Here is a 26,300-nt window from a genome sequence, read left to right on the forward strand (position 1 = left end):
AAGCAAGTATTTTCTTCTTGTTTGTGTCCTTTAGTAGTGGCTTCTTTGCAGCAAATCGACTACGAAGGCCTGATTCATGCAGTCTCTGAAAAGTTGATGTTGAGATATGTCTGTTACTTGACCTCTGTGAAGCATTTATTTGGGCTGCAATTTCTGAGGCTGGTAACTCTAATGAACTTATCTTCTGCAGCAGAGGTAACTCTGGGCCTTCCTTTCCTGTGGCAGTTCTCATGAGCCAGTTTCATCATAGCCCTTGTGCAGTCGCAGAAACCATCTTGAAGAAACTTTCAAAGTTCTTGACGTTTTCTGGATTGACTGACCTTCATGTCTTAAAGTAATGATGGATTGTGATTTCTCTTTGCTTATTTGAGCTGTTCTTCCCATAGTATGGACTTTAGGCTATCTTCTGTATACCACCCCTACCTTGTCACAACACAACTGATTGGATCAAACGCATTAAGGAAAGAAATTCCACAAATGAACTTTTAACAAAGGCACACCTGTTAATTGAAATGCATTCCAGGTGACTACCTCATGAAGCTGGTTGAGAGAATGCCAAGAGTGTGCAAAGCTGTCATCAATGCAAAGGGTGGCTACTTTGAAGTCTCAAATATAAAATATATTTTTATTTGTTTTTTGGTTACTACATGATTCCATATGTGTTATTTCATAGTTTTGATGTCTTCACTAATATTCTACAATGTAGAAAATAGTAAAAAAAAAAAAAAACTGGAATGAGTAGGTGTCTCCAAACTGTTGACTGGTACTGTATATAAAATAATGTTGCTTTATTCAATAACTCACAATTACTCAATGCTCTTACTTTTTTATCATTATAGTAAACATAATACATGTACACTAGTTCCTGACACACTTCAGTCTTAGCAAATATAATTTCTTTACTGGGAGGTGGTATACACAACCTAACAAGCATAACAAACACACAAAATACAACATCACATTGAACCACAACAGTTCAAAATAATCTCTTGAATACAAACACTGACAGAACTGCATTTGAGAACATCTTTTTTTTTAAACATTTCAAGTTGACTTTCAAACCGAAACATCTCAGTCAAAAAGGGACAAATTCCAGTTAATGTGAAATGTAGTTAATCAGTAGAATACCTCAATGGGTACAGCACAATTTGTAGGATATTCACATACTAGCCAGCCAGCACTGCATTTAAATCCCTTTATTATGTCACCATTAATGTCCATTAAATTATTACACCAATAATCAACAATGCAACGCATTGTAAAGTCTATGAATTGGCACTGGTGATCTGTGTGTCACTAGTGCTGTTTTAGGGGAAGAGAGAAACCCAATCCAATGCTATTGATTCAAAGATTCCTGTCACCACTCTCAGTTGCCTCAAAAACCGTCAAACTAGTTTCAAACCTGTGCCCTCTGCTGAAAACTCAACCTCGGGACAGAGAGATCTGGGGCCGCATGTCAAGCGCTCAGAGTAGGAGTGCTGATTTAGGACAGTTTAACCTTTTCGATCACAATACAGTGCCTTCAGAAAGTATTCACACCCCTTGACTTTTTCCACAATTTGTTGCGTTACAGCCTGAATTTAAAACGGATCCAATTTAGATTTTTTTCACTGGCCTACACACAATAATGTCAAAGTGGAATGATGATTTCCCAAAACATTCTAAATTATACTGAACAAAAACATAAATGCAACATGTAAGGTGTTGGTCCCATGTTTCATGAGCTGAAATAAAAGATCCCAGAACTGTTCCATACGCACAAAAAGCTTGTTTCAAGTTGAGGAAGCATGCAATTAGCATTCTGACTGCAGGAATGTCCACCAGAGCTGTTGCCAGAGAATTGAATGTTAATTTCTCTACCATAAGCCACCTCCAACAGTTTTAGACCAGACCACGTGTAACCATGCCAGCCCAGGATCTCCACCTGCGGGATTGTCTGAGACCAGCCACCCGGACAGCTGATAAAACTGAGGAGTATTTCTGTCTGTAATAAAGCCCTTTTGTGGGGAAAAACTCATTCTGATTGGCTGAGCCTGGCTCCCCAGCGGGTGGGCCTGGCTCCCAAGAGGGTGGGTCTATGCTCTCCCAGGCCCACCCATGGCTGCGCCCCTGCCCCGTCATGTGAAATCTACAGATTAGGGCCTAATGAATTTAAATTGACTAATTTCCTTAGAACTGTAAGTCAGTTAAATTGTTCATTGTTGCATTTATATTTTAATTAAAAATGAAAAGCTGAAATGTCTTGAGTCAATAAGTATTCAACCCCTTTGTTATGGCAAGCCTAAATAAGTTAAAAAAATATATATTTAAAATAAACAGACATTGAATATCCCTTTGAGCAGCTGTGAGAGGTGAAAACTGAGGATGGATCAACAACATTGTAGTTACTCCACAATACTAACCTAACTGACAGAGTGAAAAGAAGGAAGCCTGTACATAATTAAAATATTCAAAAACATGCATTATGTTTGCAACAAGGCAGTAAAGTAATACTGAAAGAAATGTGGCAAAGCAATTCACTTTTTGTCCTAAATACAAAGTGTTATATTTGTGGCAAACCCAATACAACACATTACTGAGTACCACTCTCACTTTTTCAGGCATAGAAGTTGCTGCATAATGTTATGGGCACACTTGTAATCGCTAAAGACTGGGGACGTTTTCAGGATAAAATAGAAATGGAATGGAGCTAAGCACAGGCAAAATCCTAGAGTAAAACCTGGTTCAGTCTGCTTTCCACTAGATACTGGGAGATGAATTCACATTTCAGCAGGACAAAAACCTAAAACACAAGGCCAAATCTACACTGGAGTTGTTTACCAAAAAGACAGTGAATGTTCCTGAGTGGCCGAGTTACAGTTTTGACTTAAATCTGCTTGAAAATCTATGGCAAGACCCGAAAACAATGATCAACAAACAATTTGACAGAGCTTGAAGAACTTTGAAAAGAATAAGGGGCAAATGTTGCACAATTCAGGTGTGAAAAGCTGTTAGAGACTTGCCCAGAAAGACATGTATTGACTAAGTGGGTTGAATACTTATGTAATAAAGATATACTGTATTAGTGTCATTTTTCTTCCACTTTGACATTAGATTATTTGTAGATGGATTTAATTGTACATTTTTTCCCCAACCATTTTAATCCCACTTTGTAACAACAAAATGTTGAAAAAGTCAAAGGGTGTTAATACTTTCTGAAGGCAATGTATATATGCTTAGTAGGACAGGAGGGCTGCAGCTGATCCTACATCAGCACTCTTACTCTGGGGGCTTGGCACATACTGGGAAGCTAGTCATTACTTTAGTTTTGCACACCACAAGGCAATGAAATGTAACAGGCAGCATTGCACACCATCATGTAGACTTGGGCTGAGTCCCAAAATGGCACCCTATTCCCTATAGAGCACAACTTTTAGGCTCTGGTGACCTTTATAGTTCTTGGTCAAAAGTACTCCACACTAAAGGGAAGAGGGTGCCATTTTGGATACAACCACTGAATCACGCATGGTTAGCAGCACTGATGAGCCATAGAATGGGCTATTCCTCCAGTTTGATTCAGGGCATAGTAGTCATTACCAAAGCATCACAGGCTAATTATTTCACAAGTTTATGCATGCATATAACCTGCGCAAAATTTCTATGATCACAATCAGAAATGGTACCCATTAATAGTAAGTAAGGAATTCTGATCATTTTCTGCAATTGTGTGGACTGAATAAAAAAAAAAATAGGACAATTGAACTCAGAATTGCTGTAATGGGGACCATGAAGTAACATTAACCTTTTTGTATTTATCTTTTGACACACAGGGCAATGACAAAGAAACTGATTAAAGAAGCTCCAGTTTTTCTGAAATAAATAGAACTAACCCTCGCATATCTAGCAACTGCATCGCATAGCAACAGAACCTTTCACAAATACATGATATTTTCATTTAGAGGAACACTGTTCTTAAAATACTGCTACATTTTAAGGAATAATGCATGCTTTAGTCAGCATCTTTAGAAAACTGCCAACATATTTTCCTGGACACACTCTTTGAAAGTTTTTATCTGCCTTGAATTAATATCTCAAATAATCTAGAAGAGGAAGAATGTATTATCCATGGGCCACAATAGTTCAAAAAGGTAACTGGCAAATATTAAAGCCTCAATGAAGCACAAGATAATTCAATTACAACTAATAACACATACTTATTGGTACTGTAGACTGGTAACCACATTTTCAAATTCACTTTGGTTTCTCTTAAAAGGGATACTTCGGGATTTTGGCAATGAGGCCCTTTATCTACTTCCCCAGGGCCAGATGGACTCATGGACACTCTTTTTATGTTTCTGATTGCGGTTTGAAGAAAGTCACTAATTAGCGCTAGCATAATTGCTAACTGGCGTTAGCGCAATGACTGGAAGTGTATGGGTATCTGCAGCTAGCAGGCCTGGGCAAGTCCAGTCCTCTGGGGCCTGATTGGTGTCACACTTTTGCCCCAGCTAACACACCTGACTCCAATAATCAACTAATCATGAGCTTCAGTTAAAAATGTAATTTGTTTAAATCAGGTGTGTTTGCTAGGGATGGGGGAAAAGTGTCGCACCAATTAGGCCCCCGAGGACTGGAATTGCCCAGGCCTGAAGCAGATACCCAGCTAGCAGATACCCATAGACTTCCAGTCATTGTGCTAATGCCAGTTAGGATTGGCTCGCGAAACTACTTCTAACAGCCTTCATACTGCACGCAGAGGCATAAATAGGGTACCCACGAGTTCATCTGACTCTGGGTAAGTAGAAAATTGCCAGAATCTTACAGTATCCCTTTAAGGTTTTGGCAACGTTCTGCAAACAATTACGTAAATTGCCAATTAGAAAGGCAACATGACAAAGCTACAACTTTGTGCAGGAGGGTAGGCTAAGCCACAAAGTTGTGATTTATCAGATAACAGTATAACAAATCACAAACCAATCAAATCTGGGCTTTGCTGAAAACCTACATTACATACTCAAATAAGTACAGGTATAGATAGGTTCAGTGTTTAAGCCTAATAAAAAATATTTTTGCTCATAAATAAGTATATTAAAGAAATTCCTATATCTCAAAAAGACACGTTGTATAGTACTTTCTGCCTAAGGTACAGACAATGCATCCTTAAATAGTGACTCGTGTTCCTGCGTCCCATGCTAAATGCCATTGAATTTCCATTGCATTTCACTCTCTGTGTGAGGACATGGTTGTCTCAAACAGCACAGTCTCTCATCCTAGATACAGATTATATCATATCAACTATCCTCAAATCACAGATTTTCATATTAAAGAGATTGAACGGGATCTTAAGCACTTACAAATTCGTAACATATCACACGAATTGTAGGAAACATACATTTATTGTGCAGGACGTAACATATCATACGAAATGGATGACATCGTATACAATTGTGCACAATTTTCTGGGACCCATTTTGGCTCGGGAGCGCTACTTTCAAAACTACTGGCTGAAATTATACAGAACCTTTCTAGCATCACCTTCAATAATCCACAGTCCCAATATCTGATCATCTGGAACAAGCAGTCAAACTTGAAACTGTATATATCAACACAAATTATGTCCTGCACATGAGTACATCGGCAAAGGGCCCCAGGAGGTTTTTATTAAAGATGCAGCGCACCCACACCAGGTACGTCGTAAAGGGTTTGATGTTTTCAGAGAAGGTATAGTTCTGGTGGGGGAGAATATAAGGCATGTACGTGTTCTCTCCGTGCTCCTGGATCCACACTTCGTACTTCACTTCTCTCACCTTCAGATACTTTAGGTTCCAGGGGATTTGCCAGGATACAGTCAGCTTGGCCTCGTTGGTGGCCTGGACCGACGTCTGGCACTGGGGCTCTCTGACCCGGCCCGGGTGGACCGTGCTGGCAGGCTTGGCCTTCTTCAGGTTGGGCCTGGTTTTCACGATCGCTCTGAGAGCCTCTAGTAAAGAAGGGATGTCCACTATGGTGTCCTGGTAAATACGATAGAGCCACTCAGGGTTGCGGCAGCACAGGTGTCTGGGTACTTCCTTACTGGCCAGGATGTGATCCTGCTCTTCCTTATCCAGGTGGGCTATACCTCCCTGCTCCCAGGGCCTCTCTGGGTAGGCCACAGAGTTCTCCTCCACCATGTTCCTCCAGGCCACATACTGCAGGTCCATGCCTGGTAGAGAGGCCAGGGTTTTGTAAGGGGTGTACTGCTCTGGGTTGACCGCATAGGGGAAGAGCTCCACTACGACGGCCCCCCGGGGGAGGAAGAGAGAGGAGACCAGCTGTGCCCCGTGCATGCTGACCAATATGGAGGCCCCGCTGATGACCTTGATGATTCTGGGGAAGTTCTGCTCCTCCAGAGACACCGTCACAGCTCTCATCTGGAACTCCTGCACTAACGCCAGGATCAGCTCCGCTTCGTTCAGGATGAGTCTGTTGATGGAGCGACTGAACACTACGAAGTACTCGTCCTTTTCCTCCGCCGCGCTCTCCTCTCCTCCTCGTGTGGTGATATTGAGCTTCTCCATCAGCGATGAGGCAAACTGCCGGATCTCGTTCCCAGAGACCAGGATGTTGGCTTTGGGGCCCTGTGGCTGGACAAAGCCGTATTGGTACCATGTGGTCATCTTGGACAAGCCCACATAGGACTTAGTGAAGCACATAAGTTTGCCAAAGTTCCTCAGCTGCTCTTTGAGAAGTGGCTGCTTGCTGCTGAGCAGGCGGTAGAGGTCAAAGTGTGCTCCCTCACCCCAGCCCTCCATGAAGACCAAGCGGGCCTCATCGTCCAGGTCCGAGTACTGCCGCATGGTGTAGAAGATGGGCAGCAGGTCATCGTGGAACACGTGCATCAGGTTATCCGGATTGAACCGGTTGAGGATGAGGGTGACGTCAGGGACGAACACAGGCTTGGGCATGAACTTGAGGGCAGCTGCGGGTAGCTCCAGGAAGTTGAAGTACTGGGTGTTGTGATCCTCCACAGAGGACAGGTCCAGCAGGGCCGGCTGGAAGCGCCGGGGCCCCAGGTTGGGCAACATGAAGGAGGAGTTGCTGTGGAAGAAGACAAACTCTTCGGCCTCGGTGCAGTAGCACAGGTAGTCGAAGCGGCAGATGCGATCAGTGTGCATCTTGCCGGTGCAGACCATGCGGGTGCCATGCTCCTGGAGGGCCAGCAGAGCAGCATGGTAGTCTATCCGGGCCTGGGACAACTCCTGGGACTGGCGGGTCAGCTGCAGCTCCTCCTCCAGTACTGCAGTGTGCTCACTCAGCCTCACATACTTCCAGAGCAATGCTGCCACCACCGACACCAGCAGGCCATTCAGAATGGCCGCCACGTTCATCCTGCAGCTCGCCGCACGCATCACAGCTCCACGTCCAATCTGATCTCTGATCTCACATGCATGCTCCACCTCCCGCTAGCCAGGCGCCGATACACCTGGAGAGGGAGAGAGAGAGAGAGAGCGAGAGAGAGGGGGTGGGGGGAGAGAGATTATTTTTAGCATATTACTGATATCATGTTTCCAACTAAACATACTATATTTCAGACTTAGTAATCATAGAAATAATATCAAACAATGCGTAAGCCTATTATTTACAGTGCTATTGATGAAGGTCTACATACCGGTAGAACAATTTCAAATTTAGGGATCAAAGCATGGCTCAAAGTCCCTTCCCTTGGAGAACCCTTTGTTTGCGTCCCAAATAAAGGGATACTCCGGGATTTTGGCAATGAAGCCCTTTACCTACTTCCCTAGAGTCAAATGAACTTGTGGATACCATTTTCATGTCTCTGCGTGCAGTTGGAAGGTAGTTTCTCACTAGCTTTAGCTCAATTGCTAACTACCATTAAGGCAATGACTAGAAGTCAATGGGAATAGCTAACAACTCTAGTTAACAGTGGCTTCGTCTAACTTCCTTCATACTGGACGCAGAGACATACAAATGGTATCCACAAGTTCATCGGACTCTGGGGAAGTAGATAAAGGGCCTCATTGCCAAAATCTCATAGTATTCCTTTTAAGTGCACTACTTTTGACCAGGACCCATATGGCTCTGATCAAAAGTAGTGCACTGTATAGGCTAGGGAAAAGGATGCCATTTGGGACGTATCCTTTGTTTACCTTGGTGGATAAGCACAGACATTTCTAGAACCTCAAATCACATTCCCCTCCTGGTTACGTCTTGATGAATGACATTGTGAGGAGAGAAAGGGGAAAAGAAAAGTTCCTCTTAAAACTACACTAATCTGCATAATGAGAGAACAAGTGACTCGTGGTGAGACAGACTATTTGCATCCCAAATGCTATTCCCTATATAGTGCACTACTTTTGATCACTCCAGGACTCATAATGCACTACTTTTTACTGCAGCCCTATCTTGGGAATACAGTGCCATTTGGGATGCAGCCACTAATTTAGATCCCAAGCAGCTGCTTCCAGACTATGTGGGTAAATACTCATCTAAAGGTTGACTGCTACAAGAACAAATGTTTCTATAGGCTAGCCTCTGCCTGGAATAATATAAATATCACTTTCCATAATAGCGGCTGAGATTAAAATAATATAATTATTCTAGTATAAAAAAGTTGAGTAAATAACATACAGGTTTGAGACAAAGAATTCATTTAAAATATGCTTTATATCACCATGATAGCTTAGCAATACTCAAAAAGAAGAGTCAAGAGAGTTAGCGTAGTCATTGGCATCTATAATATTCATCAGAATCTACGGACTATCTCCCTAACCTTCAACTTTGGGCTGCAGACACTAAATACACTCCCTTCCTCTCCCTGGAGCCAGACTGTCTGCAGTAGGCTTGGTCGGTATACTGTATATGCCGTATTCCAGAGTATTTGGTAATAGCCACGGGATGGTTTTTCCAATGCCAAATACTTTTTAAGTAAATACCTGCAGTCAACTTGTGCAGTAGGTTAGGAAATATAGTAGATCACGTTCTTCATTTCACCTGTCAGATTATTTTTCATTGTGAATTTTAGGCCTACCGGTAGTCCCCAGTTACGTTTGTTTACAAGCACACAACAACAAGAGATCGGAGCTTTGTGAGTCACATTGTTGTGCAGCACATGCCAGGAGATCTAGTTAAAGTATGGAATTCACAATTAAATGTTTGCCAGCTAGATATCTTATAACTACTAAAGGAAAACTCCACCCAAAAACTATATTTTGGTATTGGTTTCAATTAGTCCATTGTTGATATAGTCCCAAGTTGATAAAGTCCCAAGTTTTCAAGATATGTAACTTTCAAAATAAAGAAATCTGGCCCGTATGATGAATTTTGCATCATATGATGCTGCGTTTTGCAGAGCTAAATGCTCTGAAGTTGTGCATTTGGTTTGCTGATTTAGTACCTAGCTATCTACTAAAATGGAAGTATCAATGAACATGATTGTGGGAAATTAAAGAATGCTCAGTTTGTCAGGCGCGGCACTGGAGTACCACGTACCGCTAGCAGCATTTTAGCCACAGACTTAAGTGCTAGCCATCTAGTCTATGTTTTATAAATGTGCAATGAGTATAAAATATGATTCTGGTTAAATTTGTAACAAAAAGGGCATTTTCATATGAAGCTTTGAAAGCCAGATCAGTGATTATTGCAAAAAAGCAGCTTAAACTATTTTGATAAAATAATTAAATTATTAGTGGGTCAAAGGCTTATATTTAGCCTAGGTATAATAAAGAAATCCCTGAATTCATTAGATTATTCCTGTTTGAAATCCAGTGTATTGACCTTTAATTGTGCAACAAAGCTTATTCAGAGAAAGTTTCAAAAATCAAGAATCGCCCATAAACTTGAAAAAAAATCTAGATATGTTTTTTTAGGCCATATCGCCCAGCCCTACCTTGCTGTCTAATATAAGTTTTGTGCGTGCAACAAACTGTGAGTAGCATTTTTTGTTACTTTTATAAACTTTATGAGCTGTGATATCTGTCCTGCAAACAGTTTATCAGAGACTGTATAAAATGTTTGCATGCACTCATTTGCATTTAACTAGCAATCGCTATGGTATTTTCCATGTCCTTGTTAGCATTGCTAACCTTGGTATGACAGAGGCTCAGTGGGGGTTGAAAATAGCGCCCCTTGTGTGCGGTGCCGGTATTTCCGAATATCCCAGGATTGCACAAGGTCGGTTTGAAGGTAGGACAATCTGAATACCACCCAAGCCTATTTTGCAGCCAAGCCTATCTATCCTTCAATCCAATGTTGAGTAAAAGAATTCCAGTTTAACCCTACCTCAATGTCTCTAATGCTTTGAGCAGCAGACATGGAGCACAAGATTCTTACAGCAAAAATCATGGAAACATAATGAACGGGCATTGCCACTTCTAACACACATTTGCACAGACACACATGCACCTCTGATTTCTTAAATTTTTCCTCGGTAAAATCACTCTATCCTAAAAACTCCTGGAGAATCCTCCTTTGGTACTAGCATCCCTAGAGAGTAGCCATTCCCCCACGGTCTTCCTGTCTCTCTCTCCTCTCCAGACTGAGCTCATAAAGAACTCCAGTATCTCTGGCCTGACTCGGTCTCAGTCCCAAATGGCACCCTATTTCCTATTTAGTGCAATACTTTTGACCAGGGCCCATAGGACACAGCCGGCCTTACACTCTCCTAAAGCCCCGGACTCTCTCTCCTCTAACAGCCAGCCAAGCCAAGGGCCCTGGAGGAAGAAGCCGGACTGAACAAAGACATAATGGCTCCATCTCTCCCTCCCTGCGCTCTCTTTCACTCTCTCTCTTCTGCTCTCATTCTCTCTTTCCATATCGGCTCTCATATGCTGCAATAGAGGCAGGCTAAAAAAAAGTCCTCAGGCTATTTTGACATCCAAATACATAGCCTACTACTACCACTGACATATTGTAGCCTGAGTCTTTGTGGTAATACCCTGCAGTTGTAGCTAAGATATAGGAAAAAGATCAGTTACCCAAGAGCTTTTTCACTTGTTTTCATTACGATTTGAGATTTAGTTAACCAAAAGAGCAGGTGGGAAAAGTCTTATTGTATTTATAGACGGAGATAAGGGATACAACATAATAGCAATCCAGATGTACTGGTACTCATAATACTCATATGTGAACTGCACTACATTTGAAGATAAACTGAGAGACGCCCATCGTTCTTTTGGGGCCTCCTTTTTTCTCCTCTCCCCCAAATATTTGACTTGGATCGCCATTCGCCAAGGGCACTGGCAGAGGAGACAGGTTTGGTTAACTCACCTCTGCCCACTGACCCATATTGTACTGACAGGGGGCTAAAGCCCATAATTAGATACTGCTGGTGACCTTGACAGCTGGGCCTATAGGCTTCATGACCTGGATGTCATCAGGAGGACACAGTTGTCCCAAATGGCACCATATCCCCTTTACAGTGCACTACTTTTGATGTGACCTGATCAGAAGTAGTGCACTACAAAGGAAATAGGGTGCCATTTGAAAAATAAATTACCTACAGGGTTCCTCTGAAGTTTGACCAAGCCCCCTACATGGGATTTAGGTCCAGAAATTCCTTCTAAGATTTTAAATGTACCTGTATAGGCAGATAGCACAAACCCCTCAGCTTTCCCAAACCCCTCGGCTTTCCCTTTTACCCTACCCATTTAACCATTTCCTACATGCGTTTAAGTCGGTATGCTATTCAGACAATACCACTTCAGTTTACTCATTCACATTCATGAAGGATGACAAATGCGCCAATAGTGCTCAATGCATTTTTTAAAGCAGCACCCTCCAATCCATGAGGACAAGGGCAATGGTACCAGTGGTGAGTATTAATCCTCCTCAATGCACACAGGCGGCCCACAGGGATGCGTGCAGGGCCCACTGCAATTCCACTGTGCCAAGTACGGAAGGTTTTTCCAAAGGTCAGCCTGCCTCTGTGATAAATTAGCAGGCAATTCCATGGCACCATCTTCAGCTAACACTGCACTGAGCCACTGAGGTTTCGGCTTGAGATCGAAGGTTTTTGTGAGCGGAAATGTGGATCCAAACTCCACCGCTCCGCTCCCCAGTGTTCTCCCTAAAGAGGCACCCCATGATGCTTTCCATATTAAATATCCTGTTGTGTAATAGTTTATTCCAATTCGGAATTATACAGATGTATAGAAAAGAATGGTAGGATGTATTGGGACAGGCTAGCACTATGGAAAAACAGAACACTGTCTCAATTTAAGAAGTGGATTATTAATGATTACATAGCGTAATGGAAAGTCTCGCAGTTTGACAATAAATCTGGACTTTCTAAGAAAAGACTCTGGCACCGTAACCAGCACGCAGAAATGACAGGACAAGTAAAAAAAAAAAAAGCTTAGCCATCCTGTTACTAGGAACACAGAACAAGAAAGAGATTCTAGATAAGATTTGTTGCAAAACCGTTCACTCTCATAACCATTCAGGCACAATGACTTCAATTAGCCTACATTTTGGTGCTCCAGATAATATTGCGGTACACACACTACTAAGAGACAGCCTTCAAGTCCATCATATGTAGCTAAATATATTTTCTATGTAAAGTGTTTGTGAAAAACAGACAAAGTAGGCTATATCTAATCTAGCTAATCTGACTGAATCAGGGGTTTTTAAACTGGGGTCAGCAAAATATGTTTTGTTAATGGGGGGGAGGGTCTTTTGGGGGATTTTATGTGAAAAAGTATTTTATTAAATATTACTAGCTGCAACAGAATACCACCATGGCAGGGTTTCCGTTAGGAGAATATGGCACCTGACATTTTGACCGGCTGCATTTAAAATCAGGGCGTACACCCATAATGCTGAGAATGACAGATTACATTTAGATTATGGTAATTCATATTAAGAGAACATGCAAGTCGAGGATGCAGCGATGTGCAGTGCTTCTTACCTAATTCTGTTGCGCACTTTGAAGATGTTAGAATAACTGTTCAGAGCTGAAATAAATATGAAGCATGCCAGTCTCTCTTGACTAGGAGAGATGATAGACTGACCGCATCACTTATTTTTATAAGAAACATTGCGTTAAAAATCCCCAAATGTTTGCATAGTCAACTTACACACAGCTCCGACACACACTTATCCCACCAGGGGTCTTTTCACAGTCCCCAAATCCAGAACAAATTCAAGAAAGTGTACAGAATGACTCCAACGAGTTTTAATGACTCCAACCTAAGTGTATGTAAACTTCCGACTTCAACTGTATATAGGTTTTCAAAATGCAGTCTTCAGCTCATTGCAAAGAAGTGTGTGACACGCTGATGAAGCCCGCCTTCGGTTGCCTATGCATTTGCTGTTTGAGATGCTGTAGCAGCAGCTTCCACGCTGTCTGACAGATTTTCCGCTCAAAGGCTCTGTATCTGTATGCTGTACGAGTGTGATAAATAAGATACAGTTGAAGTCGGAAGTTTACATACACTTAGATTGGTGTCATTAAAACTAGTTTTTCAACCACTCCACAAATGTCTTGTTAACAAACTATAGTTTTGGCAAGTCGGTTAGGACATCTACTTTGTGCATGACAAGTAATTTTTCCAACAATTGTTTACAGACAGATTATTGCACTGATCATTCACTGTATCACAATTCCAGTGGGTCAGAAGTTTACATACACTAAGTTAACTGTGCCTTTAAACAGCTTGGAAAATTCCAGAAAATTATGTCATGGCTTTAGAAGCTTCTGATAGGCTAATTGACATCATTTGAGTCAATTGGAGGTATACCTGTGGATGTATTTCAAGGCCTACCTTCAAACTCAGTGCCTCTTTGCTTGACATCATGTGAAAATCAAAAGGAATCAGCCAATACCTCAGAAAGAAAATTGTAGACCTCCACAAGTCTGGTTCATCCTTGGGAGCAATTTCCAAACGCCTGAAGGTACCACGTTTATCTGTACAAACAATAGTATGCAAGTATAAACACCATGGGACCACGCAGCCGTCATACCGCTCAGGAAGGAGACGCGTTCTGTCTCCTAGAGAGGAGCGTACTTCGGTACGAAAAGTGCAAATCAATCCCAGAACAACATCAAAGGACCTTGTGAAGATGCTGGAGGAAACAGGTACAAAAGTATCTATATCCACAGTAAAACGAGTCCTATATCGACATAACCTGAAAGGCCGCTCAGCAAGGAAGAAGCCACTGCTCCAAAACCGCCATAAAAAAGCCAGACTACGGTTTGCAACTGCACATGGGTACAAAGATCATACTTTTTGGAGAAATGTCCTCTGGTCTGATGAAACAAAAATAGAACTGTTTGGCCATAATGACCATCATTATGTTTGGAGGAAAAAGGGGGAGGTTTGCAAGCCGAAGAACACCATCCCAACTGTGAAGCACAGGGGTGGCAGCATCATGTTGTGGGGGTGCTTTGCTGCAGGAGGGGACTGGTGCACTTCACAAAATAGATGGCTTCATGAGGTAGGAAAATTATGTGGATATATTGAAGCAAAATCTCAAGACATCAGTCGGGAAGTTAAAGCTTGGTCGCAAATGGGTCTTCCAAATAGACAATGACCCGAAGCATACTTCCAAAGTTGTGGCAAAATGGCTTAAGGACAACAAAGTCAAGGTATTGGAGTGGCCATCACAAAGCTCTGACCTCAATCCTATAGAACATTTGTGGGAAGAACTGAAAAAGCACGTGTGAGCAAGGAGGCCTACAAACCTGACTCAGTTACACAAGTTCTGTCAGGAGGAATGGGCCAAAATTCACCCAACTTATTGTGGGAAGCTTGTGGAAGGCAACCCGAAACGTTTGGCACAGTCAAACAGTTTAAAGGCAATGCTACCAAATACTAATTGAGTTTATGTAAACTGCTGAACCACTGGGAATGTGATGAAAGAATTAAAGCTGAAATAAATAATTCTCTCTACTATTATTCTGACATTTCACATTCTTAAAATAAAAAGTGGTGATCCTAACTGACCTAAGACAGGGAATTTTTACTAGCATTAAATGTCAGGAATTGTGAAAAACGGAGTTTAAATGTATTTGGCTAAGGTGTATGTAAACTCCCTAACCCTAACTGTACATAATGAATATACTGTAAACACGGCAATTTAATTCCACTAAATTATGCAAAATAACAGACCGATATGCATGACCAGTCAAATGTACACCGAACAAAAATGTAAATGCAACATGTAAAGTGTTGGTCCCATGTTTCATGACCTGAAATAAAAAAATCCCCAGTCTTCCATACGCACAAAAAGCTTATTTCTCTCAAAGTTTGTGCACACATTTGTTTACATCCCTGTAAGTGAGCATTTCTCCTTTGCCAAGATAATCCATCCACCTGACAGGTGTGGCATATTAAGAAGCTGATTAAACAGCATGATCATTACACATGTGCACCTTGTGCTGGGAACAATAAAACACCACTTTAAAATGTGCAGTTGTCACATGACACAATACCCCAGATGTCTCAAGTTGAGGGAGCGTGCAATTGACATGTTGACTGCAGGAATGTCCACCAGAGCTGTTGCCAGATAATTGTATGTTAATTTCTCTATCATAAGCTGCCTCCAACTCCATTTTAGAGAATTTAGCAGTATGTCCTCACAACTGCAGACCACGTAACCATGCCAGCCCAGGACCTCCACATCTGGCTTCTTCACTTGCAAGATCATTTGTGCTGGGGAGTATTTCTGTCTGTAATAAAGCCCTTTTGTGGGGAAAAACTAATTCTGATTGTCTGGGCCTGGCTCCCCTGTGGGTAGGCATGGGAGGGCATATGCCCACACACTTGGCAGCCAGGCCCAGCCAATCAGAATTAGTTTTTCCCACAAAAGGGCTTTATTACATGGCTGCAGGGCCTAATGAATTTATTTCAATTGACTGATTTTCTTACATGAACTGTAGAATCTCAATAAAATCTTTCAAATTTTTGCATGTTGCGTTGATATTCTTGTTCAGTATATTTCCATCAACTGATATTTCCATCAATGAATAAGCTAAAAAAACATTACTTCGCAATGGGATTTTTTCCCCCTTCTCCCAGATAATTGGCCGGCACCAATTTTAATTATCGTTTTTCTATTACTTTTATTATTTTGTATTGGCCAAAAGCCAGCTATTACCAGTTAATCGAAACCCTGCACCGTGGTTACCATTTGTGCTTTCGGAAAGTATTCAGACCCATTGACTTTTTCCACATTTTGCTACGTTACAGCCTTATTCTAAAATGTATTAATGTTTTTCCTCATCAATCTACACACAATACCCTATAATGACAAAGCAAATGTTTGCAAATGTATATAAAAAAAACACTGAAATACCTTATTTACATAAGTATTCAGACCCTTTTCTATGAGACTCGAAATTGAGCTCAGGTGCATCCTGTTTCTATTGATCATCCTTGAGATGTTTCTACAACTTGATTTGAGTCAACCTGTGGTAAATTCAATTGATTTGACAGGATTTGGAAAGTCTATATAAGGTCCCACAGTTAACAGTGCAAGTAAAAGCAAAAACCAAGAGAGCTCCAAGACAGGATTGTGTCGAGGCACAGATCTGGGGAAGGGTACCAAACAACGTTTGCAGCATTGAAGGTCCCCAAGAACATAGTGCGCTCATTCTTAAATGGAAGACGTTTGGAACCACTAAGACTCTTCCTAGAGCTGGCCGAGCAATCAAGGGAGAAGGGCATTGATCAGGGAGGTGACCAAGAACCCGATGGTCACTGACAGAGCTCCAGAGTTCCTCTGTGGAGATGGGAGAACCTTCCAGAAAGACAACCAGCTCTGTAGCACTCCACCAATCAGACCTTTTTGGTAGAGTGGCCAGACAGAAGCCACTCCTCAGTAAAAGACACGACAGCCCGCTTAGAGTTTGCCAAAAGGCACCTAAAGACTCTCAGACCATGAGAAACGAGATTCTCTGGTCTGATGAAACCAAGATTGAACTCTTTGGCCTGAATGCAAAGCAACACATCTGGAGGAAACCTGGCACCATCCCTACGGTGAAGCATGGCGGTGGCAGCATCATGCTGTGGGGATGTTTTTCAGCAGCAGGGAGGTCAGGGCGTCGTGATGGCCACTCCAATACCCTGACATTGTTGTCCTTAAGCCATTTTGCAACAACTTTGGAAGTATGCTTGGGGTTATTGTCCATTTAGAAGACCCATTTGCGACCAAGTTTTAACTTCCTGACTGGTGTCTTGAGATGTTGCTTTAATATATCCACATAATTTTCCCTCCTCATGAAGCCATCTATTTTGTGAAGTGCACCAGTCCCTCCTGCAGCAAAGCACCCCCACAACATGATGCTGCCACCTCCGTGCTTCACGGTTGGGATGGTGTTCTTCGGCTTGCAAGCCTCCCCCTTTTCCTCCAAACATAACGATGGCCAAACAGTTCTATTTGTGTTTCATCAGACCAGAGGACATTTCTCCAAAAAGTATGATCTTTGTCCCCATGTGCAGTTGCAAACCGTAGTCTGGCTTTTTTTTGCGGTTTTGGAGCAGTGGCTTCTTCCTTGCTGAGCGGCCTTTCAGGTTATGTCAATATAGGACTCGTTTTACTGTGGATATTTCCCCAGCATCTTCACAAGGTCCTTTGCTGTTGTTCTGGGATTGATTTGCACTTTTCGCACCAAAGTACGTTCATCTCTAGGAGATAGAACGCGCCTCCTTCCTGAGCGGTATGACGGCTGCGTGGTCCCATGGTGTTTATACTTGCGTACTATTGTTTGTACAGATGAACGTGGTACCTTCAGGCGTTTGGAAATTGCTCCCAAGGATGAACCAGACTTGTGGACGTCTACAATGTTTTTTCTGAGGTCTTGGCTGATTTCTTTTGATTTTCCCATGATGTCAAGCAAAGAGGAACTGAGTTTGAAGGTAGGCCTTGAAATACATCCACAGGTACACCTCCAATTGACTCAAATTAAATTAGCCTATCAGAAGCTTCTAAAGCCATGACATAATTTTCTGGAATTTTCCAAGCTGTTTAAAGGCACAGTCAACTTAGTGTATGTACATTTCTGACCGACTTGCCAAAACTATAGTTTGATAACAAGAAATTTGTGGAGTGGTTGAAAAATGAGTTTTAATGAATCCAACCTAAGTGTAAGTAAACTTCCGACTTCAAGTGTGTGTGTGTGTGTGTGTATGTATATATATATATACATACACACACACACACACACTTGAAGTCGGAAGTTTACTTACACTTAGGTTGTGTATATATTAAAAACGTGTGTGTATGTATGTATGCATGCATGTCTCATTATATATATATATATATGAGACATGCATGCATACATACATACACACACACACGTTTTTAATATATACACAACCTAAGTGTAAGTAAACTTCCGACTTCAAGTGTGTGTGTGTGTGTGTGTGTAATATATATATATATATATATATATATATATATATATACATACACACACACACACACACACACTTGAAGTCGGAAGTTTACTTACACTTAGGTTGTGTATATATTAAAAACGTGTGTGTATGTATGTATGCATGCATGTCTCATATATATATATATATATATATATATATATATATATATATATATATATATATATATATATATATATATATATACACACATATACACACACTTTTTTTATATATATATACATACATACATACATACATACATACATACATACATACATACATACATACATACATACATACATACATACATACATACACTTTATTTTTTATAATACCCTCTTTGAGAACTAACAAAAAAAGCTATACAGTCAAGGAGAGGAGAAACTGGGCATTCTGGGCACATGCCCATTGATTTTTTGCAGAGGAACACAGCATTAGCCATTGCAAAATGCATAGAAATGCAGGAAATTCGCTTTAAAACTGCAAAATCGTCTCAGCTCCATGCAAAACTGTGTAGAATTTCTGAAAATTTGCTTCAAAACCTCAATGTTCTGAGCTCAATGGAAATATGTGTAGAATTGCAGAAAATGTGCTTTATAACAGCAATATTCTCTATGCCTCCAAGATACCTTTCTTGCTAATAGACTGTTAGTTTACATTTCCTCTCCCAATGAACTGTGGGGATGTCAAAACAACTGTCTACCAAATCGCTTCACTTTAAAATGTTGATTTCTTCTACTTGCCATTGTCATTTACCTGATAAGACGTGATTCGATTTTTTTGCTAACATATGATGAGGGTCCCTGGTTTGCCTGGCTGGGGGTCTCTCGGCAAGGAAAGTTTGAAAACCCTGGACTAAATCATAAAAAGAAAAAAAATTATAATGTGTATTGTATAGAACTACACGTCTACTAAACAAATGATTAGGCCTAAATAGACATTGACAGCCTGGGTTGTTTGAAAACTGATGTCCTTACATAGCTTAACATCTGTTGCTACAGGGAATAACACACTCTGAATGAAGAGTAAACAGAGCGCTTTTTGCTTGACATTTTCTGTGTGAGGAAGTAAATGTTACATTAAGAGTAAAATTATCCAATTGGAGAAAGGTCACAATAGTTCCCATCATAATCATATGCATGCATGAACTCGGGCTACAACTGGGAATGCTTCACATTTAAATTATATTTCTGTCTGGCGTAATGTTACCGCTCCAGCTCCACTTCATCAGTATTCAGCCAGTCTCCCTAGAGCTTCCACCCACCACGCTTCTCAGTCAACCAACTCACCCACATCTGCTTTCCCCTAATAGTCCCAAAATCTTTGTTATACTGAATGCTGCTTATAAATAATGAAACGGGCATTAAGAAAAGTAAATATTCCCTTAGAAGGCAGCAGGCAGGCGATACAGTAAGTAAATATGCTGTGCGTAGAAAAACTGTTAAACCAGCCAGACTGGACAACACATTTCTAGCCTGAGGTTTCACCTGACTTTGCTCTATGCTTTTACAGTAAAAACAGCTTTCTGCTTTTGTCTCTCTGCGAAGACAAAAAGCACAAAGCCTGGAGTAGTTCGGTCTTTATAGATGTCCCTGGGTGACCTAATAATCCCAAGCCTCTTTCTCAATTGTCCTGATTCCTCAGATCCTCTCTCTTTGCCTCCTCAAAATGTACAGAAGATCCTAGGTTCCTTTGTCTAATCTTCTCCTCCAATGCATGTCGAGGAGGCAAAGAGAGAGGACGTGAGGAATCAAGAAAAGACAATTGAAAAATAGCCCTTGTTTCACAGAAGCTGAAAAGGTCTTTGAAATGGTAAAGACAATTCAGCATCTGGGCAATTCCCCAGTAGAGCTCAGTAGAGTACAGCACAGCAGAGAGCATTCGAGTACAGCAAAGTACAGTTCAGTACAGTAGTCAAGTAGAGTACAGTACTATAGTGTACCTAACTCTAGTGTGCTCAACTAGAGTATAGTTCAGTATTCTTTACTGAACTCTACTGTACAGTACTGCCCTGTGCTATACTTTTCTGTACGGTACTTTGCTGTCCAAACTTCTGAACCCAACTATGGTTTGTGATTATTATGATTTCCCCATTGTGGGCAATTCAACTGCAGAAATTCCGTTAGCGATTTTTTTATTCCGTTACCAATCAAGTTATAAATCACAAAAATTCATAAACAAAATTGATATCAGTAAAAAAAAAAAAAGACTAATTAATAGATCTACCTTTATTTGTTACTTCTGAACTTTCATTATCCTCCCCTCCTAATGAGGAGAGAAATTAGAAAATATCTTAAAGATATGTGGGTTTTTGGTAACAGAATTAAGGCACAAGGTGATTTTTCTGAAACTTAAAGGCAGAAAAATGTATCCAAAACTAAATATAAAGTGTTGATATTTGTTAGCAAGGGGTCTTTCCTTCAATATGAGTGTTATGCATTTCTAATACCTTTAGACTATTTGTGGTAGATGTTTTCCAAAAAAAGACCCCTTTTCAATCTTTGCTTACTCCTACATTTTATGATGGAACATTTTTAAAAATGGTATATATCCCTTAATTAATAAAAAAAAGATTTGACATACTCCTATGAACTTCACATGTTGCTGCTCATGGGTTCTTTTAGATGGAAATGACCATATCCTTTTTACATAGTCACTAATCTCTTTCATCTATACATGATCAAACCTCTGACATTTGTAGTGATGGGAGCAGGAGACAGTAGTGTTTCCAAACTGCTCCTATATGGGTTTGGCTACAAAAGGGTGAGCAGCAGTAACCAAGGAGAATGTTGTTAAGCCTCTCTGATGACATCACAGCAGTAGCGACTGAGCTGAGGCTGAGCAGGTCTCTCTATCAGGACTTGGCTGACAGGCCTTGCACGGCTCCCTAGTGTTTTGTATTGCCGTTTGCCTTGGAGATGATAAGCACCCCGATGATGAGGATGGGAAAAGCAGCATAGAGAGGAGCAGCCTGGAGATTCTAATGCATTTTAATAAGGCTCCCGCTCCACGATAGGCAAACAGGGCTGTTAGTATCTTACTCTGGCATTTCTACTCACTGCCTGGCTTGTCCCTTCAGGATCACCTTGGAGATTCCCTCCCTGCTCTGCATCCTCATCCTTTTGAAGGACAACTTGCTCACCTCTCCGCTCTCACAAAGAACCACTTAATAGGCCGCTCTTCTCAGCTGCTTTATTGCCTGTGTCCTCAAGGCTCGTTTGAGGCGTCCCCGTTTGTCATTTTTATTCCTGGCCCAATTGTGGCATGTCAGGTTGGATCAAGCCTCCTAGCGCTCATGTTAGCTAGAGCTACAGCCCAATGCACAACAATAGCAGCTGTGCCATACTCTCCCTCTCTTTCTCTCTGCTGGGGACACACTGTCAGCCTGCCACTGTCACAAAAACTCAGATGCAGTTAAAGCCACCGTAGTGTAAGGTTTTCAATCATTTAAAATGCACCCCATGAATTCTAAAAACAAAAAATCACTTATAAACCCCTTAATAACCTAGATTATTTTCCTTAAAGTTGAGAGTACTTGGTTTGTTTCCAGTTATTGTTGCCCCTGGGGGCCCATGAGAAATGCGGGCTGATGCATCCATTCTGCAGGTTCAGGAAAAATGTCAGACAGAAGCGAGGACAGAACATCCCCTGGAAACATTGCAGCATAGCACATTATAATTCAGCCACATGACGGACTCCTAAAAGGCCAGAAAATGAAATGCAATACTATGACATAGAAAAATAGAATAGTTCTCATATATAGGCCTAAAAGGAAGTGTGCATTACACAGATCTTCCTAAAAAGCAGAAACTGTATGTCAATAACACAAACAAATTTGGTGATAGCAAAATAGGCTACCTTCCTAATATTCAGATACACACACACACACACACACACACACACACTTCTCTCATCAACTCCCCCAGACTTCCACTTCATCTACCTCAACTACAGGCTGCCGGCTGAGCTCCCATTCACTATAGATTACCTTCCTAACAGAAGTACCGAGGCAATGAAAATTAGGCATTCATATGTAGGACAGGTTGGCTGTTTTCATGATATGTAGGCTATAGCAGCACCCACTCATCTGAGACCAAGAGCAACAGGTGAGAGGTCCATATTGCAGAAGTCATGATAGCCTACTTTAAAAAATGAATCATTCATAGTGTTGGCTAGGCCTATTTGTGAAACTATTAACTTAATGTGTAATCAAACGGGGGATTCAAGTAGGTCTGGACAGGGGTGATGTTTGTAGGATGTAGTCGTTGGTATGTGCTGTATTGTTTATAAGACATCAAATAAAATCTTGTAAAAAATTAAGAAAAAAAAAAAGGTAGATTCAAGAACCTCAAGATAATGCTGGTTTTCAACTTTAGTTGGTCGGATTTTCATAAACGTCATCCTCAGTCAACATGGATTTGTCTGTATGCGGTTTAGGAAATTCTTGAAAATGTAAAGGTTAATTACTTGCGTTTGTGAGTACCCTGGTGTAGCTAAATCTCTCCAGGATGAATGATTTGAAGGAAAAACATTCAATCCCAGACCAGAAAATACTACCTGACCAAACTGTGTTAGCAGTTACCCTTTAAGTCATCCAGAGCTGAGTTGAACACACAGAACCCTCATAATGACAGGGCAAACGTGTTTACTTCAGTCTTGTTTAGGCCTAGACAAAACTGTTCAAGAAGAATCGCGATTGATTACAATGTCAGGGTTCAGATTACCATAGTTGTGATTAAACACGTATAGCCTTTGTAGGAATAAGCTTGACTGATATTCATGAAGACTCCATGGGCTACTTAGAAACAGGTCCTGTTCATATTTGAAGCCATAGCGTAATTTGTCCAGGCAAACCGCTAACGTTACATTCTTGCGTTAAAATAATGTGTCATGCCATGAGCAGAATACATTGATACAGTAGCGTCAAGACAATTTGCCAATGGCCACAGTGCTTTTGAATTCGAAACTTTGTCTTGAAACTAAGTTTTCAAACATCACATTGAAAACATGACATGCACCGATAATAAACGTCTTTATTATTCTTACCGGGGAGTTTCGATAAAACTGAAAAGGTATTTTCTTCACTGCAGCTGAAACGTTTCAGCTAAGACAGCATTACTAGCTCCAGAGCATACTCTCCGCAGAAACGTTCCACAGGATTGACGTGATAGAATGAACCTCCGTAACGATATGCCTCGATATAGGTGCAACAGTACGAAATACCAATGCATTCATTCATCAAGTTTAAGTTACAGTATTTTTTATGTTAGCTGTCAAAAAGGCGATTTCGATTCTACTTGCTATCCTGTCTCCACCCACTGCAAAGTCAAATCCCATATCCAAAACTCGCGAGATGTTATCGGCGCTTTCTCCACACTCCTTGATGTGACCATGAGAACGTAAGAGGACATAAAATGTAAAAAAAAATAATATATATAATGTGAGGTTCAGGAATTTGCACAACGATTTGATTGTATATTTTATGGAGACCAAAGTATGGAAAATTAATAATTTTCTCTTGTATTATGTTTATCTTGCATAGACCACTAGTTACAATTCAGTCATGTGCAAACTACTTTGTTTTTCAGGACAAGCTATATACACATATCACAAATTGCATAGAGAATGTTTATGTAAGAAAACATTTGCACATACTGCATTGCTTTCCTCAGCTCCATATTACCTTTGGCATTTCATTAATCACAGTTTGCACCCTACTGACAGGGGGTTAGGGGACATTACTTTTGCATTAATCATGCTCAATCTCTAAATAAAACAGAGTGGCTGCGTTTATACTCTGACACACACACCAAAAAATATCAAATGCAACATGTAACAATTTCAAAAATGTTACTGAGTTTTACAGTTCATATAAGGAAATCAGTCAATTGAAATAAATTCATTTGGACCTAATCTATGGATTTCACATGACTGGGAATACAGATATGCATCTGTTGGTCACAGATACCAGCGTGCCAGTGGCCATCAAAGGTGAGCATTTGCCCACTGAAGTCAGTTACGACGCCAAACTGCAGTCAGGTTAAGACCCTGGTGAGGATGATGAGCACGCAGATGAGCTTCCCTGAGGCGGTTTCTGACAGTTTGTGTAGAAATTCTTTGGTTCTGCAAACCCACAGTTTCATCAGCTGTCTGGGTGGCTGGTCTCAGATGATCCCACAGGTGAAGATGCCGGATGTGGAGGTCATGGACTGGCGTGGTTACATGTGGTCTGCGGTTGTGAGGTCGGTTGGACGTACTGACAAAGGGAGAGTGAAACAAATGCTGAAGTAGGGCTGCTTTCCTACTGCAATATACATTGATCTCTGCCAGAAAAAGATCAATGAAAATAAAATGCATAAACAAAACAAATCTGTAGTGGTGACATGATCAAATACAACGACAGCCACAGATTTCACACATTCATCTCATATGTCAACATTGATTGCATTGGTCTCTCAAGCAAGGCCCTTCCCCCTGGGGACAAAGCTCCACACACGCCCCACCCCAGCTCCCGACCTAGGCATTAAAGATGTTAATAAATATATCTGCCCCCAGGTGGAACAGTAGGCTACTCTGCCGAATTTCAATGATGTGTTGTCTGTCCATCAAATCGTGCGGCGTTGAATGATCATTGAGAAGCAAAACAGTTGTATGTTATTTATGGTTAATATGCACATTGTTTTGCTCCAATGCAATGTGTAGACAAGGCTGCATGTTAGGCTACACGTAGGCAGTGTAGTGCTGCCGGAGCACACGTCAGCCAGGCGAAACATATGACCCCTCATGGAAGGCCCCAGCGCGATCTGAACTCACAACCCCTGGTTTACAAGACCAGTGCACTAACCATTGAGCCATGACTGATAGATTTTGACCGATTAATCGGAATGGCCGATTAATTAGGGCCGATTTCAAGTTCATAACAATCGGTATTTTTGGCCACCGATTTGCCAATTATTATTATTATTATCATCATCATCTTTTTTTTTTTTTTACACCTTTATTTAACTACGCAAGTCAGATTAAGAACACATTCTTATTTACAATGACGGCCTAGAAACAGGGGTTAACTGCCTTGTTCAGGGGGGATTCGTTTTTGCAACCTTCGGTTACCAGTCCAACGCTCTAACCACCTGCCTTACATCGCACTCCACAAGGATTAACAGGCTGACTACCTGTTACGCGAGGGCAGCAAGAAGCAAAGGTAAGATGCTAGCTAGCATTAGACTTATAAAAAACTATCAATCTTAACATAATCACTAGTTAACTACACATGGTTGATGATATTACTAGTTTATCTAACGTGTCCTGCATTGCATATGATCGATGCGGTGCATGTTAATTTTCATTGAATCACAGCCTACTTCGACAAACGGGTGTTGATTTAACAAGCGTATTTGCGAAAAAGTACTGTCGTTGCACCAATGTACCTAACCATAAACATCAATGCCTAACAGGAATATATATCCAACAGCGGACCAAGCTTTAATGCAGTTGGAGTCTGATTTTAGGATACTACAGGGGTCTCTTTTACAGCTTAAACTTGTTTTAAACGCTAAGAAAACAAATGTCATGTTTTTTTCTAGGTCTAAACTCTCAGTTAGAAACACTTTTGTAATCACTAGCTTGGATGGTACTAAAATCAAACAGGTCTCTGCATATAAATATTTAGGGGTATGGTTAGATGATAGGCTTTCTTTTAAAAAACATGTTACTGAATTGGGAAAAAAGCTCAAATTCAAGATAGGGTTCCTTTATAGAAACAGGGCTTGTCTGTCCTTTGTAAATAGAAAACAAATTGTGCAGGCTACTTATGTCCGTTTTAGATTATGGTGATATTATCTATATGCATGCATCGGCAAACACATTAAAACCACTGGATGCTATTTACCATTGTGCACTCAGGTTTATCACGGGTGATCGTTACAAAACTCATCACTGTATCCT

The 26,300-nt window shown here is 41.0% G+C and overlaps 1 protein-coding gene across 4 annotated transcripts in view; it reads right to left on the reverse strand.

Annotated features, from left to right (window-relative positions):
• Positions 1–3,796: 3,796 nt before the first annotated feature.
• Positions 3,797–26,300, reverse strand: part of LOC115176675 (protein O-linked-mannose beta-1,4-N-acetylglucosaminyltransferase 2) — a 29,677-nt gene continuing 7,173 nt past the window's right edge. The window contains exons 1-2 of one of the 4 annotated variants that reach the window (XM_029736837.1): positions 23,403–24,249; positions 3,797–7,441 (exon numbers count right to left, since the gene is read on the reverse strand). In XM_029736837.1, the coding sequence (XP_029592697.1) occupies positions 5,592–7,367 (1,776 nt within the window). In that variant the 5' untranslated portion in view covers positions 7,368–7,441; positions 23,403–24,249 and the 3' untranslated portion in view covers positions 3,797–5,591. Of the gene's footprint in view, positions 7,442–23,402; positions 24,250–24,552; positions 24,613–26,300 lie in introns of those variants that run through there. The other 3 variants (XM_029736836.1, XR_003872261.1, XR_003872260.1) reach the window with 3 other exon arrangements.

Source organism: Salmo trutta, chromosome 37 (assembly GCF_901001165.1).
Source record: "Salmo trutta chromosome 37, fSalTru1.1, whole genome shotgun sequence".
NCBI lineage: Eukaryota > Metazoa > Chordata > Actinopteri > Salmoniformes > Salmonidae > Salmo > Salmo trutta.